Consider the following 14,655-nt stretch of genomic DNA (forward strand, 5'->3'; position numbering starts at 1 on the left):
TTACTTCTTTTACAGTAACTTCTGTAAACATCTCCAAACAAGGGTGCACACCCACTGGCAGAGCTCAGTCAGACCATTGCAGCCCAGCAGCAGAACCCAACCCATGAATTGTATTTGTTAAGAGTCAAGAAAGCCATAACACATCGACAGCTTCACAGTGTCAGGGGTGAAAGCCATTAAGGGAAGCTTCACAGAGAAGAAAAAGGCAGTCTATAAAGATAAGCAGCTTTCAGCTCAAGCCATTCCAAATCCATTGCAAACAAGACTCAGGTATGGCCAAGTAACAGCCCAGCAGCACACATCCCTCCCACAATGACCACAACCACATTTTCACTATCAGAAGGAAACCTCATTTCAGAGTTCAAAAATTCCTTTTCCCATTTTCCATTTGATGGTCAAACCTGGATCTAAAAGTATTCATCAAAAGTCTGAGGCACAAACACAGCAGGAAGCGTGAAAAAAGGTAAGAAATCCTTGGGCTGAAAATCAACAGAAAGGAAAGGTTTGGGAGTTCAGACTTCAGCTAACGGTTACAGCACGTGCAGAAGTCCACCATGGTACTTCAGTAAAATGCTCAGGAGAGAGAGAATTCAGGAACTCAAAGAGTTTCAAGAAGATACTAAGCTCCTTGTTACTGTCTCACATAAAATACGTTTAACAACAGAACAGTTATGTACAGTCAAAACACATCATTATTAGAGCGGAATCAGTGATCTGAGACTTGCAAAGGCAGCCAAATGAAGGTGAGGAAGAGCAATAGAAGAACAGCATTTCATTTCCTCCCTGTCCTAGAGGGAGATGCAGCAACTCAGCAGCAGAGGAACACAGATCCACCTTTGGATCCTCAAAGAGATGCTTCCTTACATATTTCTCAGGGGAAAACAGAAATCACACTTGTTTAAAAACACATCTGAACTACCACCAAGGGCAAGAACACAACACAATCCAGGTAAGAGTAATACGTGTGCAGCATCCGTTTAAAGCTTTTATTAAAAAAGACCCAGAATTCACAATACAAGCAGAATCAACCGAATTTACATTATCTGTTTTCACAGCTGATAGCATTTGGCTCCCTAAGGGAGCACAAAAAGCACCAACAGAAGTTATCAGAAGTCAGGGTACTACTTCCCTCCTGCAATAACCTCAGCGCAGCTCAGACTGTCACTCTGTTTTCCAAGACTGTTCTTTGGAATACATGACTATTAATCTAAGTGCTCCTGGCTTAGTGTTTCAGCCAGATTGCCTTTGTCTCCCAGGAATGTAAACCTCCACTGAGAAGTATCTGTAAAAACAAAACTACCAAACAAACAAGCAAACCCTTAGAAGTGACTTTCAGATCCGTTCAAAACACTGCAGGCAAAAAAAAAAAAAAAAAAAACAAACCAAACCAAAAACCAACAGTATATGGATATAATGTAACATTTTTATTATAATAAAATACTTTCTCTGCAGACAACCAACCTGCAGAACTCTGCTGAGCACCAAGGCACACAAAACTCCCTGAAGGCAGCCAACCAGAGCTCACTCACCCCTGTGCACCTGGTGCTCTGCTCCTAGAGCAGCTCCTTGCTCAGTGCAACCTGTGCTCAAGAAAGCTAGATGCTCCTGCCTTTAAAGGAGGATTAGTGCTTAGGAACTTATGTCTACGTACATAAGTGAGGAGACATGGTTAACAAGAAGAAAACAGTACTGGAAATGCACTCTGCTGGAGTTAGCGGGAACTAGCTCTGCTCTGGAGCAAGCTTTCCACAGGAATTACAGGAAGAGCAGAACCTTCACACTGAAATGCAACCACTTTTTCCAGAGTGCCAAAACTCAGTTCTTACATTTAACTCTTCCCATGTTTTTCTTAGTTGCAACCTCTGAAGTAGATCAAGTTTCACATTAACCCTGACTTACATGAAGTTACTGCTAAGCCTATGATCTAGTACCAAGCTCCAGGGCTTGTACTTTTTGAATGGTAGCATTAGAAGTGCGTAGCTTAACTTCCTCAGAAATATTTACTTGGGCCAAAAAAGAAGAGGCAGCCTTTCCTCACCTTTTCTATAAGAAAAATGAAACACTGTTTGCAATATGGCAATAAAGTTGTCCAACTTGAGAGGCTAAATATTCCATGCTTACACCACAACTCATTTCACAGCAACATGATTACTACAGGGAAGCTTCTATGTTTCAGCCACGGTTGCATACTAAGAAATCAGTCTTTGCTGCTGGTTTGAGCTACTCACTGAGGACTTAAGGATGGTTTAGCATGTAGTTCATGTGTTCAAGTGAACAGCCAGACGATTCTTCCTCAGTATCTGTGTGTTATTTACCTCAAGGTGCAGAAAGGAACTTAAGCCACATACTTTCAAAATGAGATCTATGCTTGCAGAAAAACGTGGTGTATCGTTCTGCCTTCGCTGCAATAGTTCTCAGTACAGGAAATCAAGTTTTGTGTACAGGAACATCAACGTATTTCTGCTCTTGCAAGTGGGGCAAGATGCTATTTCAACACGCTTCTGTGTGCCATTGTCGATAAATAGGAAGAGTAATTATCTGGCAGCTGCAAAAAAATAACATTTAAAAAACATGCATCACAATGAGCGTGCTCCTCAGCTTACTTGGTCTGATTCATCTCCATTTTCCTCATTACATTTTTAACTACCATCAGTGACACCATTTCTGAGAACAAACACACATTTGACACTTTACTCAGAGGTTAAGGTGTTGGCTATTTGGAACAATAAGCCAAGTTCTTAAAGCAGACATTTTAGTCTCTATTTATTACTGTTAGGAGCCCTACTTTGTTACTAATACCTGAGCGCCTAGTCTGGAGAGGTATTTATTCCTTAAACTAAAGTCATCATCTTTTGGCTGTAATTTAGCCAAGTCATCTTCATTCTGACGTCTGAGCCTCTCTTGTTCTTCTGCTCTGGAAAAGAAAACTCATTTAAGAAACTTGCACTGAGGAGTGCAAACCCAGCAACTCTATCTTATATGGCAGTTTTATTTCTAACAGCTAAAAATACCTTCAAAGTTTGCAGATGAATTCGGAGCTTTAGATTAAAATAAAGCTGTGAATGGATTACATTTATCCACTGTAAAGAAAGAGAGAGGCTATTTTCTGCAGTTTCCTTTTATTTACCTTGCAAGACTTCAGTAGGAAGAGAAATCTTCATTCCCACAGATAACAATGTGCCCAACGAGCATTTGTAACACAACAACCCTTTATTAAACAAACTTTCACTCCTTAAATATAAGCTTACAATACAAAAGCATCAATAGTCAAAAACGCAATTAAAAGACCGCTCAGCAGCCTTCAGAGTTAATAGCAACTTCCTACAAAAGAGTCAATATGTGATCAGAACCCTGCCAGTCATTTTCCATGCAATTCTTCGAGGGAAACAGGACTGAGCAAAGCTCTGAACACGTTTAGCTTAGAACAGTGGCTTGCATTGAGACAGTGACAAAGGCAGTGACAGTGAGCCATTTCTAAGCTCTGGAAGGCAGTGAACCTTATTCTAGTACATAAAACGCTGCTAGGAAATCTCCACCCACACCACCATGGCTCAGCACTGTACACAGAAGACACTTTAGGCTTTATTTTGAGATGAACACGTTTGTCCTGGGCTGCAGGTGCCCTCTCCCATGAAGCAGCTTCCACAGTGAAAAAGGCTGTAAACCAACTTGTTCAAGCCTTAAGAGATGATGTGGCATTAGTTAAAAGTGGTTACAAAGCATAAAAATTCAACCATTTACTGAAAAATCACCAGCACCAAAAAAAAAAAAATCTTTTTTTTTTTTGTCTCTCCAAAAGAACTATTGTCCAGTGTTGATCAAACTAAGTAACACTACAATTCTTCAAGTCGACATGATGCTCCCCATCAAATGCTCCCCACTTCTGGATATTTGCTATTCAAATTTCTTTTCTGCAAGAAACATTGTGATAAAAATTACTGAAAACATTGCCCTAAGGCACTATATAACCCACAGCACACTCCAAGACAAAGCCTCTGCTCACAGTGAATAGTGATGGGTTACACATGTGGTCCAGGCAGGCTGAAAATTAGCTCTACTTGGACACAGATTTCCTCTGCTCTGAGTACACAGCAGCTTTTCACAACTCTTGTATCTGTTTTAAAGACTGGGTGTTTGGCTCACAGGTGACACTCATCACAACTAAACTTGCCTAATCACCAGTCAAGGTTGATGATGAGGTTTTAATTTCCTTCAGTTTTCCTCAAGGTTGATGTACACCACAAAGGAGGTGGAAAATCAAGACAATGTTACATTCCATCACAAGTCATCCAGCAAGATTTTGTTGACAGGTTAGGGTTTCATTTCCTTACTTTTAAATTGAGTGTAAACTACATAATTACACAATTATTTTAGAGAAATCTCTGAAGTCACACAAATAAAACGGGTCTCGTTATCAAGGTATTTATCTGCAAAGAATTTATATGCATGTGTTTTGCACAGTACCTGCAAGTGAAGTGTTTTTGCCAACTAGAAGGGAAAGCATTTCAGCATTACATGCAAACAGGCTTCAAAAACCTGAGGAATAGGGACCCCATTTTTAACCCTGATACACCATGTAAGAGTGTTCCTTTTATAGTAAGCAATGCAAACTTTTCAGAGATATGCTTGAATTCTGCTTGGCTGGAAGGCAGTTGAAATTCATAAAGAGGAATAGTAAGAAGTGCCAGGAAAGGAGGAGAGAAGGTTAATTATGATTTCCTCTGCATACAGGAGACAGGAATAAGAAACCCTACTACTATCTTGTAGGAAAGAAAGTGACTTCTCATACAAATGGCAGACCTACAGCAGTAGGTATGTACAGACACTAATTAATTAATTACTTTTGGTTAAACAATTTCTAAAGGACGCTGGTTTTTATACTTACTCATTTGCAGCTACTTTTTGCAGTTTTTCTCTTTTCTTTGCTGACCAGTTAAGATCACCACCTGCAACAGAAATACCACCTACTGTGAAACTCCAAAACTGATATCCTATCTCATTACTTAAGGAAAGAGAACAGCAGTTGTACAAAAACAGAAATTGGTACCAAGAAAAAAACCCAACTCCCTCACAATCATACAAGCAAGCAAAATCAGGAACCAAACTAGGATCTCAAACTTGAGCCATGTCTTTGCTGAGTAACGAGTTTCTTCACAACTCATCACAGTACCCTGTAAGATTAGAGGAAGTGAAAGCAGCTTGGAAAGAAATGAATGCTCTCCTCTCGATCTTTCAGGAAGAAACTAAGAAAGTAAGAACACTGCTACGTGAAGGAAAGCATACTGGCAGCATATTGATACATAACCATCAAGTATGCACAAGCAGTTTGGAAAAAAGCTATTTTAATCCATAGAATGTCCTACACGTTCAACTTAGTTCAAGAGGCAGGTGCTGTGCCCTGCTGATTAGGTTTGACACCACAGCAAGGCCCAGTGAATTACACACTACAGCACCAAGGAAACATCCATGATGAGGACAAGCCCTATCCAGGAGGTACCACCAAATCCTCCTACTGCAGCAGGCACCCACCTGCACTCCACTACCTGTAAGCAGCTCAGCATAGCAACTCCAAGCATTATGATGAAATCACAGGAATCAAGAGAAGCTAAAAACCACCAGACTCACCTGTTAGGTGATTCACAAAATACAGCATGACTACAGCTACCAGTGACACTAAGAAAAAACAAAAGGTTAAGCTGTTAGTACCTTTACCACAATGACATAAAACCAGCTTAACATCCAACCAGCAACAATTCAGATTTCTTGTGACAGCTGTAATTATTATCAGCAGCATCTCCATCAGTTCTGAGAACCCCACTGTGCCCACAAGTAGCAATGTAACTCAAATGATTTATCTACATTAATAAGGACCCTCATACAAACGTAACCTTGTAATTCACCAACACTTTTAATCATGCCTCATTTTTACCAGACATTTCAACTACTTACACTAAAATGCTTCAGGAAAAAAAACCCAACAACTAAAAGCACAAAACGTGACACTACTTATCAGTTACTTTCCACAGTGCCTCAGCTGAAATGTCTGTAGATGTCTACCCAGCTGCACAGTAAGAAAGCAGTTAATAGCATTTTACAGGAAACATTAAGGGAGGCAAGAAGAGTTTCCTGAATGTACAGAACATTACTTTCAGTGTGTTTGCTACTTACAGGAAACACAAGCACTGAAGAAGACTTCAAGAAACAGGTATCCTCTTGTGTCCAGAATCATCCCAGCTGCTATAGAAATAATTGCCAGACCAAGATTCTGGATAGACTGCATACTAACATAAACAAAGGATTACCACTGTGTAGAAAGTTTCTGAAGAACAAACTATTTTATTTTTATTGCACAATAAGATGAACTTCTCTCCATGTTCTAGATGGTAGTCGTTAATCTGCACTTCTGCAGATATCACTATTGCACAGTGATCTACTGCACACACACATCCTGAAACTACAGGAGACTTCCTCCTAGAAACAGTAACCATTAACGTATTACAACTACTTCACATCAAGTGGTTCTACAGTGTGAGGATGTAAGTCAGCATAACTGACAGATGGAAGTACTCACAAGCCATAAGCAGTTCCCAGCTGATGTTCTGGAACAACAAAGGCCACCATGGGCCACAGGGCACAGGCAAGCAAGGAGTATGCAACTCCCAGTAAGCACTGAGAAATAAACGAGTAGAGAGACGCTGGATGAGGTGCATTTTTGCTATTAAAAAGCCACAGACAGCTCACATGAGTTTAGCTTCTGTTATGCTGTTTTCCTTTACCAGCATCTTTGGTTTTAAATCTATTTGCATGCTGTATATCCTTATGAAATCAGGGACATTACAGTAAGTTTTAAGACTACCTAAGCAGTCAGAAGACGTGGGTAAACTTCTGCAGAATAATTCATCAGCAGCTCAATTTCTTATTTTGTCACATTTAGCTATCAAGGTCTACTTGAAAAATTGGTTACCATTGCAATCCAGGGGTTCCAGAAAGTGAAAGCCAACATAATATGAGAAGCAAGCGTTGTTACTACAGCGCATAAAACCCAGATGATATTCTTTCCAATTTTATCCACCAGGATTCCAAAGACAGGAGACATGGGTGCCGATATAATGTACACAACACTGCAGAAGAGTGAAAAATGGGAATTTCTCTTTCAACTTGTGAAACCATAAGAAAATACACTTAAAATAAAGATTCCAGAACTCAAGTGTCTGAGGGCGTGAAAGTATTTCTCACCCGTGATGGAAACAGCAACGTACTTGGAGCTCTTGGAATCACGCCACAAGGGCTTTCTGCTTTGCCACATCATCAATTAGTCTTCAAACTTCTACAGTTTTGTTTACTTAGTGATGTTATCTTGTTTCCACCACCTCTAAAGCAAATTGCCAGATACCACACTAACACCCTTCAGACAGAACTTCCTCTTTCAGATTAACATCATCTCCTCAACTGGAACACATAACAAAGTAAAACCTCCATCATGCCATATGAACAGGATCCACTGAAGAGCAAACTGCTTACACCAGCAGATCCCAAGCAGTCAGAGCCCACAGATATGCATTTAACCCTTAAATCACAGCAGTAGTACATTTACTCCTTTAACCAACTGAAACATACCTGTTAATTGCACTTGCTTCTTGAGATGAGAATTGGAATTTTTCAATGAAGAAGACCCTGAAGATACAAAAAAAAAAAAACCAAACAAGTTCAGAAGTAGGCAAACATAAATGAAGTAAAAGGATCAATTAAGCTAGACAAAGTACAAACAATAAACTAGTTTACATACAACTTGTTAATACAGCATTAACCAGCAAACATCCCAAAGCAGATCCTCTTCTAGGAGGCTGTAACGAGTTGACAGATTTTGGACAAAGAACCATTTGAAGCAAACACACAAAATATATAACAACACATAAAGCAGCAATCAGATATTAGTAATGAGCTTTGGATTACATGCAAAAAGTGGGGAAAAAAAAAACAGGTATCTACATTATTTGGAGAGATTTTAACAGTCTCAAACTCTCATCTCACAACATAAAGCACGTGTGGAGCTGTTCCTAATTCCAAATACATAAGAAATCTCTTTATTGCTTAACTAGAACAAGTCGCGTGGTTTAGAAGAAAATTACATAGAAATGCTTCAAGTTTCACCTTGATACATAAAGCACAGTAACAAAAGAGCTTCAGTCCAACACTGTAACCATGTTTGAGCCCCACTCACAACCAATGAATACTGAAGGAATCCTGTATGACGGCTGTTCATGGCTTTCTGCACAATGTTTTAGATCTAAATCACGTTTTAATCTGAGAATGGAACGTGTCTCATGCCTCTGAGTTCTTACAGCTCAGCCCACATTAACAAACAGCATTTAACAGAGATCCCAACAGAAAAGAAAGCTGTAAGATTGTGATTATTTCTGTCACAAGAGCAGCAAAAAGTGCCACACACAAAAAAAAGAGAAAATAGCACAGATTTGCTAAGAGACCAGTGTGATTCTACATCCGGAGTTTCTAAATATTAGCCAGCACCTCTTCCTTGATAAATAACACTGCAGCTAGTTAAACCTTGGCCAAATTCAAAGGCAAAAGCTATGCTGTGTGAGACACTTACTTTCCAAGTCCAATGAAAGGAAAGACCGCTGCGTAATAGCAGACACAAATCACAAATATCAGCCACAGCGACAAGGAGAAGTTCTTCACATCGGTCAGCTTGATCACTTCACCTGCAGAGGAAGCAAGAGAACACCTTTCAGCCACCACAAACACACCTGAAATTCATCCACACTGAATAAATATTAGGGTGACCAAGAGTCACTACTAAAGCATTATAATCCTGCCACTATGCTGCTCTTGGATGAAGTTTGCACAGTGAGCATCAGCACAGAGTATACAAGTCCTACATCACCAGTGCCTAAGCCAAGAAACTCATCTCCCACGTTAACATGAGTGTGTAAGTTCTCTACAGCTTCTAAAACTCCTGTGGAGAACTGAATTAAATACAAACCACTTTCTTTCAAGGAAATGTTTAATCAGCTTGTGAAAGCTGTGACTGAAACTTCGTGTTATGTTTTAATCAGGCTCTCGATTTTTGTTTTTTAATTGCCTAAGTCCTCCCACTCAAAAAACTCAGAACACCACAAGGAGACAGCTGCATGTTTTTGCACACCTGTTGAAGGAAATAAAACCAATCCCAACAAAACAGAGTTCCAGTGGAAAAGCACACACCAAACTGAAATGAACTGCAAGGCTCCCAACAAACTCAATAAAAAAGGCACTGACAAATGGAGTGACTGCTCTACAATGAAAGAATAAATTCCAAGGCATGTTTACACCACAGCACTCACCTGTTTTTCCCTGCTCTTTACAAAGGAGCTTCTCTGCTCTCTTGTCCAGATAAGCAAGGATTAGGGCACAGGCCAGTGAAAAGAGACAAGTTATGCCAGCTGCAAGAAGGTAACGCGGCACGTTTAGATGTAGACCAAGCAATAATCTGGCTTTTAGATGAACTTTTAGTGAGGCATAGCTTTACACATCTAATGCAAATTCAGTCCCTTGAACATCAGTTTAAGACTCAAACTGTACAACGGGGAGAAGGTATAGGCATTGAAGTCTACCAGATGAGACACCTGCCTTACAGCAGTACTAACACAATTCTATTTAGTCTGCAAATATTACCACGGCTCCCACTCAGCACAGCTCAGCTGCTAGCTGTACCTTGCAATAAAAGAAACAAAGCCAAGGCCCTGTTATCAACACCAAGGTGTTAAACCTCATGCTCTGAAGGGAAGGCACACTGTTTCAAAGGCAGCTGCAGTTCCCTTTCTGAGCGTCAGGCTGCTACAATTTTTCAAGTCTGTCCTTTACTCCAAGTACATCAAATATTTCATAGCTGTAAGACACACACTTCAATTTGGCAGCCACAGAGATCAAGCAGCATTTTGCAGTAGGCACGCTCTCCATAAGCACATGATTAGCCACTGTTACAAAAAGCACTCAAATTGCTCTTCCCAGACCCAACTCCATCTTTCCTACTTTCCAGATAGCAAGAATTCATTAACATATGAACAGAGCTTGAATTCAGAAGCCTAAAACACCAGGTGACAACAGCTCAAAAATATTACAAACCTATCAGGAGAGCTAATCCAAGAGTAGTGTGACCAGTATGGCTCAGAAGATCCTGAACTCGTGAGTATATCCATCCCATGATGTTCATATTCACTGTGCTTCCCTGGGCAAAAGAAACTGATGTAAAGAAAAATATTTTCCACAACTACCTGAATCCATAGCATAGCACAGCACACCAGTTAGGAGAGCCCTAACAGGACAGGCACGTCTCCACTCACTGCATTCAGAGTGACTCTATGAACCAAACAGCACAGCTGAGATGCAGCAGGCAGTTCTGCCTCTGTCCCACTCAGTAACTGATGCTAAACCACACCAGCCTTCTGAAGACGTGTGGCAGGTTGTAAGAAACCTTACTCATTCATCTCCTTTTGTATCCACTCTTTATCTACCAACCACAAATCTTCAAACATTTTGAATTCACATTGCACATCCATTTTTACCTAATATTTCCAAGGAAGCATTAGAAATGCTGTTTTTTTGCTGGTCTGACTGCCAAGACAAGCTGCACGCCTTAAAGTCTATGAATTAAAGCCATAGAGTTTTAAACTTACAATTCTGGCCATGCTCAGCTGTAATCCAAACACAAGATTTAACTCCTTGCCTTTAAACCAGCTGACTGCATACGTGTTTTGTGCCACTGCTAAGGATTCACCACCTATTCTAAAAAAAAAAAACAAAAACAAAGAAGGTACAAAACAATACTTTAACTGCAACAGAAGAGTAACAAGAAAACATCCCACCCTTGCTGGTGATATTAAGATACAGTATTTCAGATTAATTCCTCTAGGAACAGGTAAACCTAATGCAAATACACAAAGAGACAGAAGTCCTACAGACACGGTTCAGGTAAGAACTGCAGTGTCTTAAGCCTTAAGAGTTCAAAGTATCTGATTATAATTGCCTTAACAGAAGTTAAGCTGGTGGGCAGCAGCTTCTCATTTCTCTTTTGCATAGGTAAAAACCTTGAAGAGCCAGTCAAGTGGTTCAGCTGCTGAGCAGTTCCACAATTTCTGAATTCAATAATACTGAGGAGCTCTATTTATTTTCTAATTTTACATGCAAATATGAACCTGACTAAACTTTATGCACACCCCGACTTTAGAGGTGCTCCAACATTCAAACTTTAGTCTGAGTGCAAGAGCAGCAGCAGATTTTGAGGGCACAGAAAGCTGGTCAGGACCTTAGAGGGTACATAGGACACACTTCTAGACTTACCCAAATATAAATCTGCCCACTTCCATCAGCCAAAAGGCATTGAGTAGTGCTCCCAAGGCAAAAATCACCTGTCAGAAAAGCATTTAAGAAAAACTATCATTTTCTAGCTAGAGGAGAAAACAAACGAGAACCATCTCAAAACACAAACAGAAATTATTTTCCCCTCAGTCCTGAAAAAACACTTCATATCCTGTAGAGGCTTTTCCCCTAACCCTCCTACCCTACCCAAATATACCCCCAGATAATTTCACATCAAACAAATAAAATACTTGTTTCCTTTCCATTGTTATTTCTCTCATTCATAGTCCTCTGTTCCCAGGCATCCCCCATACAATTCAGACTTCTATTTCAGTTCTCTTCACCTGAGACACACACTACGATCAGAGAAGCCTTCTGAGTTTTCTTTCCCACCTCACTCCCAGCAGAGCAGCTACAGATAACATCCTTCACCCTCTCATTTCCACTTACCTGCCCAACGCAAACAAAGATGCTGAATATTACAGTGCCCAACCTGTAAGGAAAACAACTTAATCAGAGATATTTTTTTTCTCCTGTACAATACAATATTGAACCTACAGCAAAGCAAAAGCGTAAAATGATACCCAAAAGAAGTTCTCAGTAATAAATGCCACAGCTTGACAGCTATACTAAAAAAATGGCACAGATGAGCATTTTTGAAGCTACTTTACTGAAAAAATCTGGTCGTGCCAGTGGAAACTGCAGAAAGAACTATGCTATTGAGTGTGGAATTCCACATGCTCCTAATTCTACCTACCAGTGAATATGGAAAACAGTAAGATCTCACTTACCGTATTCCAAAGACTCTGTCAATTAGAAAACCTCCAAAGAAGCAAAGAACCACATTGGGCCAGGAATACCAGGCATAGAGTGCCATGAACTGTGCTGTGTTCACCTTCATATCCTACAGAAAGGAAATTTGAAGGAAAAAAAATAAACTGAATTAATTTTGAGGACACAGAAAAAGCATCCAAGTGCTTAGAAATAAGCATGCTTTCTGACCAGAAATCACAGGGCACAATTTGATGACTGCATCTGTTGGAAGCCGACGTTTTAGAACAAACTGCTTTAACGCAACAGGTGGAGTTTTCTCAGGGACATGCAGAGGGAAACCACTCCACTCCCCTTTGGAACGCTCCATATCTCCTGCAAGGGTCGATTCCACTCTTTTAACCCTTCACACCCACATTCCAGAATTACCGCACGAACAGAACCGTCGCAGAACCCCAGCCTTAAACAAAGCAGCCCCCGCTCCGGGCAGCACCGCCCTCTGAACACAGAACCCCCTCCCACCACCCGACTCAGCCCGAGCGCGGCCTCCCAGGCAGCGACTCACCCCCTGAACCTGCGTCTGGAGCGCGGCAGGGTTGTCGTAGCAGAAGCAGCTGCCTGCAAGAAGAAGGGCAGGGAGGCCTCAGGGCACCGCGCACCCCGCGACCTCTCCTCACGGAGGCCCCCCGCCCGCCGCCACCCACCGAAGCCGAGGAAGCACATGAGCGCGAGGACGATCAGGCGGTGCGGGAGGCGGCTCGGGTCGCACACGGCGGGCAGGGCACGGGAGGGGGCCGCGGAGTCGCCTTCACCGCCATCGGGACCCAGCAGGGCCCGCTCCTCCTCCGCCATGGTTCCGCCGTCACCTGGGCGAAGCCACGTGACCGCGCGTCACGTGACCGGCGCGGCCCACAATGCGCCGCGGCTGCCATAGCAACGGGCGGGCCGGTGCGGCCTCCTGGGCCTTCCGGCGGCGCGAAGGAGAGTCTTTTTTAGGCCAAATCGCGCCTAAAAAGTGACCTGAGACCCTCGGACAGGAACTTCAAACTCCTGGGCGGCAAGCAGTGTAGCTTGTGAGGCCTTGTGCCTCTCCTGCCTTCTGGACGGGGGAAGATTTTTCCTTTAATTGTGTCCTTTTGTGCATTCTAAGAGGCCCCGCTTATTCTACCACCTTTTCCATCGTGTTTTCCTGAGTCTCTGTTGCCCCTGAGGGCATCACAAATCCTGCCCTGCACAAAGCATGCCAGGATATCAGCTGTGCAAAACAGCCCTGGCATTCAGCAATGATAAAACAAGCACACGTCTGGATGGGCATCACTTCAGTCACTGGCACACCGCCTGCTTCTCTACACAGAGATGTTTTAATGGCAGGCCTAGCAGAAGCACATCAGTGCTCATCTGTCATGTATTACCTGACCTGCTGCGAACCCAGAGGTTCCCTTTCCAATATTCTGCCATTAATTTCATCAGTAGCCATGCAAGCAAACCAAAGTAACTCTTAAAAACACACTGGCATAGCATCAGACTGCTGCTGAGAATAAACTGTTTGCATTCCACTCAGTATGTGCCTTTTAACAGCTAGACGTGTGCCAAAACGCAACTGTGTTACCAAACGCCCGCCTTTCTGGAAAAGAGAAATTATTGGGTCACACTCTCAGCCTCCCAAACTGGTTCGGATTCCCTGAAAGCAATGCAACTCTTTCAGTTCATTCCTGTCTCCGCATCATGGGCTTAAACTGCGTGTCGCAAAAGCGCTGTTCCACGACCTCAATTTTGTAGCCGCTGGAGGGAGTTGGAGGGCAACGTGTGGGCTTCAGGGGCACAGTGAACGTTGGACAGTTCACAGACGTGGACAAAAGAGAGCTTTGAACAGCAAGAAGGTTCCCAGTGAAAATCTGTGCACAGAATGAAGATGTGTTCTTGTTCCCAGCTAACAAGCCCAGTTATTTCAGGAGGCCAATTCCACATCACCCAGCGCTTTTTTAGTTCTCTCTGATCCATGGAAAAGGTTTTTTGGTTGTGTAAACACTCTAGTTTTCCTCCAGGACACAAGGGTGGCTGTTGTGAAAGCCTGAAGTTCCCAAACTGCTCTCTCACCGCAACTCTCAGACAGAAAATGAGAAAAACCTCAGGAGAGCACTGGGCCCATCACCAGAGGGAACAATTGGAGCTCCAGCTGCGCTGATCAGCAAGCACAGAGCCAAAATCAACAGAACCAGCTTCCCTGGGGGCCATGGCTGCTTCCCCAGGACCTCCTGCCCCATTTTGAGCACCATATGAACCGCAGGAATGTCTGAGACATCGCAGTGTTGGTCAAAGGAAACTCTCACAAATAACAAATGAGCTTCACGGTCTATTCCATAAAATGATGGACACCAATTCAAAGCTGGCACACTCACAAAATTAAATGTAAAACATCTGTAGAGTGACAGAACATTATCATCAAAAAGATATTATTTTCCCCGTTACTGTTTTTAAATGTTGCTTCAGAAGGCACATTAAATAGAGGGAAGTAGTCGTTAAAGC

The 14,655-nt window shown here is 42.1% G+C and overlaps 1 protein-coding gene across 1 annotated transcript; it reads right to left on the reverse strand.

The window, feature by feature from the left end:
• Positions 1 to 2,485: 2,485 nt before the first annotated feature.
• MFSD1 (major facilitator superfamily domain containing 1) lies at positions 2,486 to 12,981 on the reverse strand (the record flags this gene model as incomplete). The annotated part of the gene is made up of 17 exons (XM_079539496.1): positions 2,486 to 2,545; positions 2,800 to 2,914; positions 4,886 to 4,946; positions 5,626 to 5,673; positions 6,169 to 6,281; positions 6,572 to 6,669; positions 6,965 to 7,121; positions 7,618 to 7,674; positions 8,612 to 8,723; positions 9,345 to 9,443; positions 10,126 to 10,228; positions 10,677 to 10,785; positions 11,341 to 11,408; positions 11,809 to 11,851; positions 12,150 to 12,262; positions 12,695 to 12,743; positions 12,830 to 12,981. 17 exons carry the CDS (start codon positions 12,979 to 12,981, stop codon positions 2,486 to 2,488), a joined length of 1,557 nt encoding a protein of 518 aa, XP_079395622.1.
• Positions 12,982 to 14,655: the final 1,674 nt, after the last annotated feature.

The sequence above is a fragment of the Tetrao urogallus genome (genome assembly GCF_951394365.1).
Source record: "Tetrao urogallus genome assembly, chromosome: 9".
Classification (NCBI taxonomy): Eukaryota; Metazoa; Chordata; class Aves; order Galliformes; family Phasianidae; genus Tetrao; species Tetrao urogallus.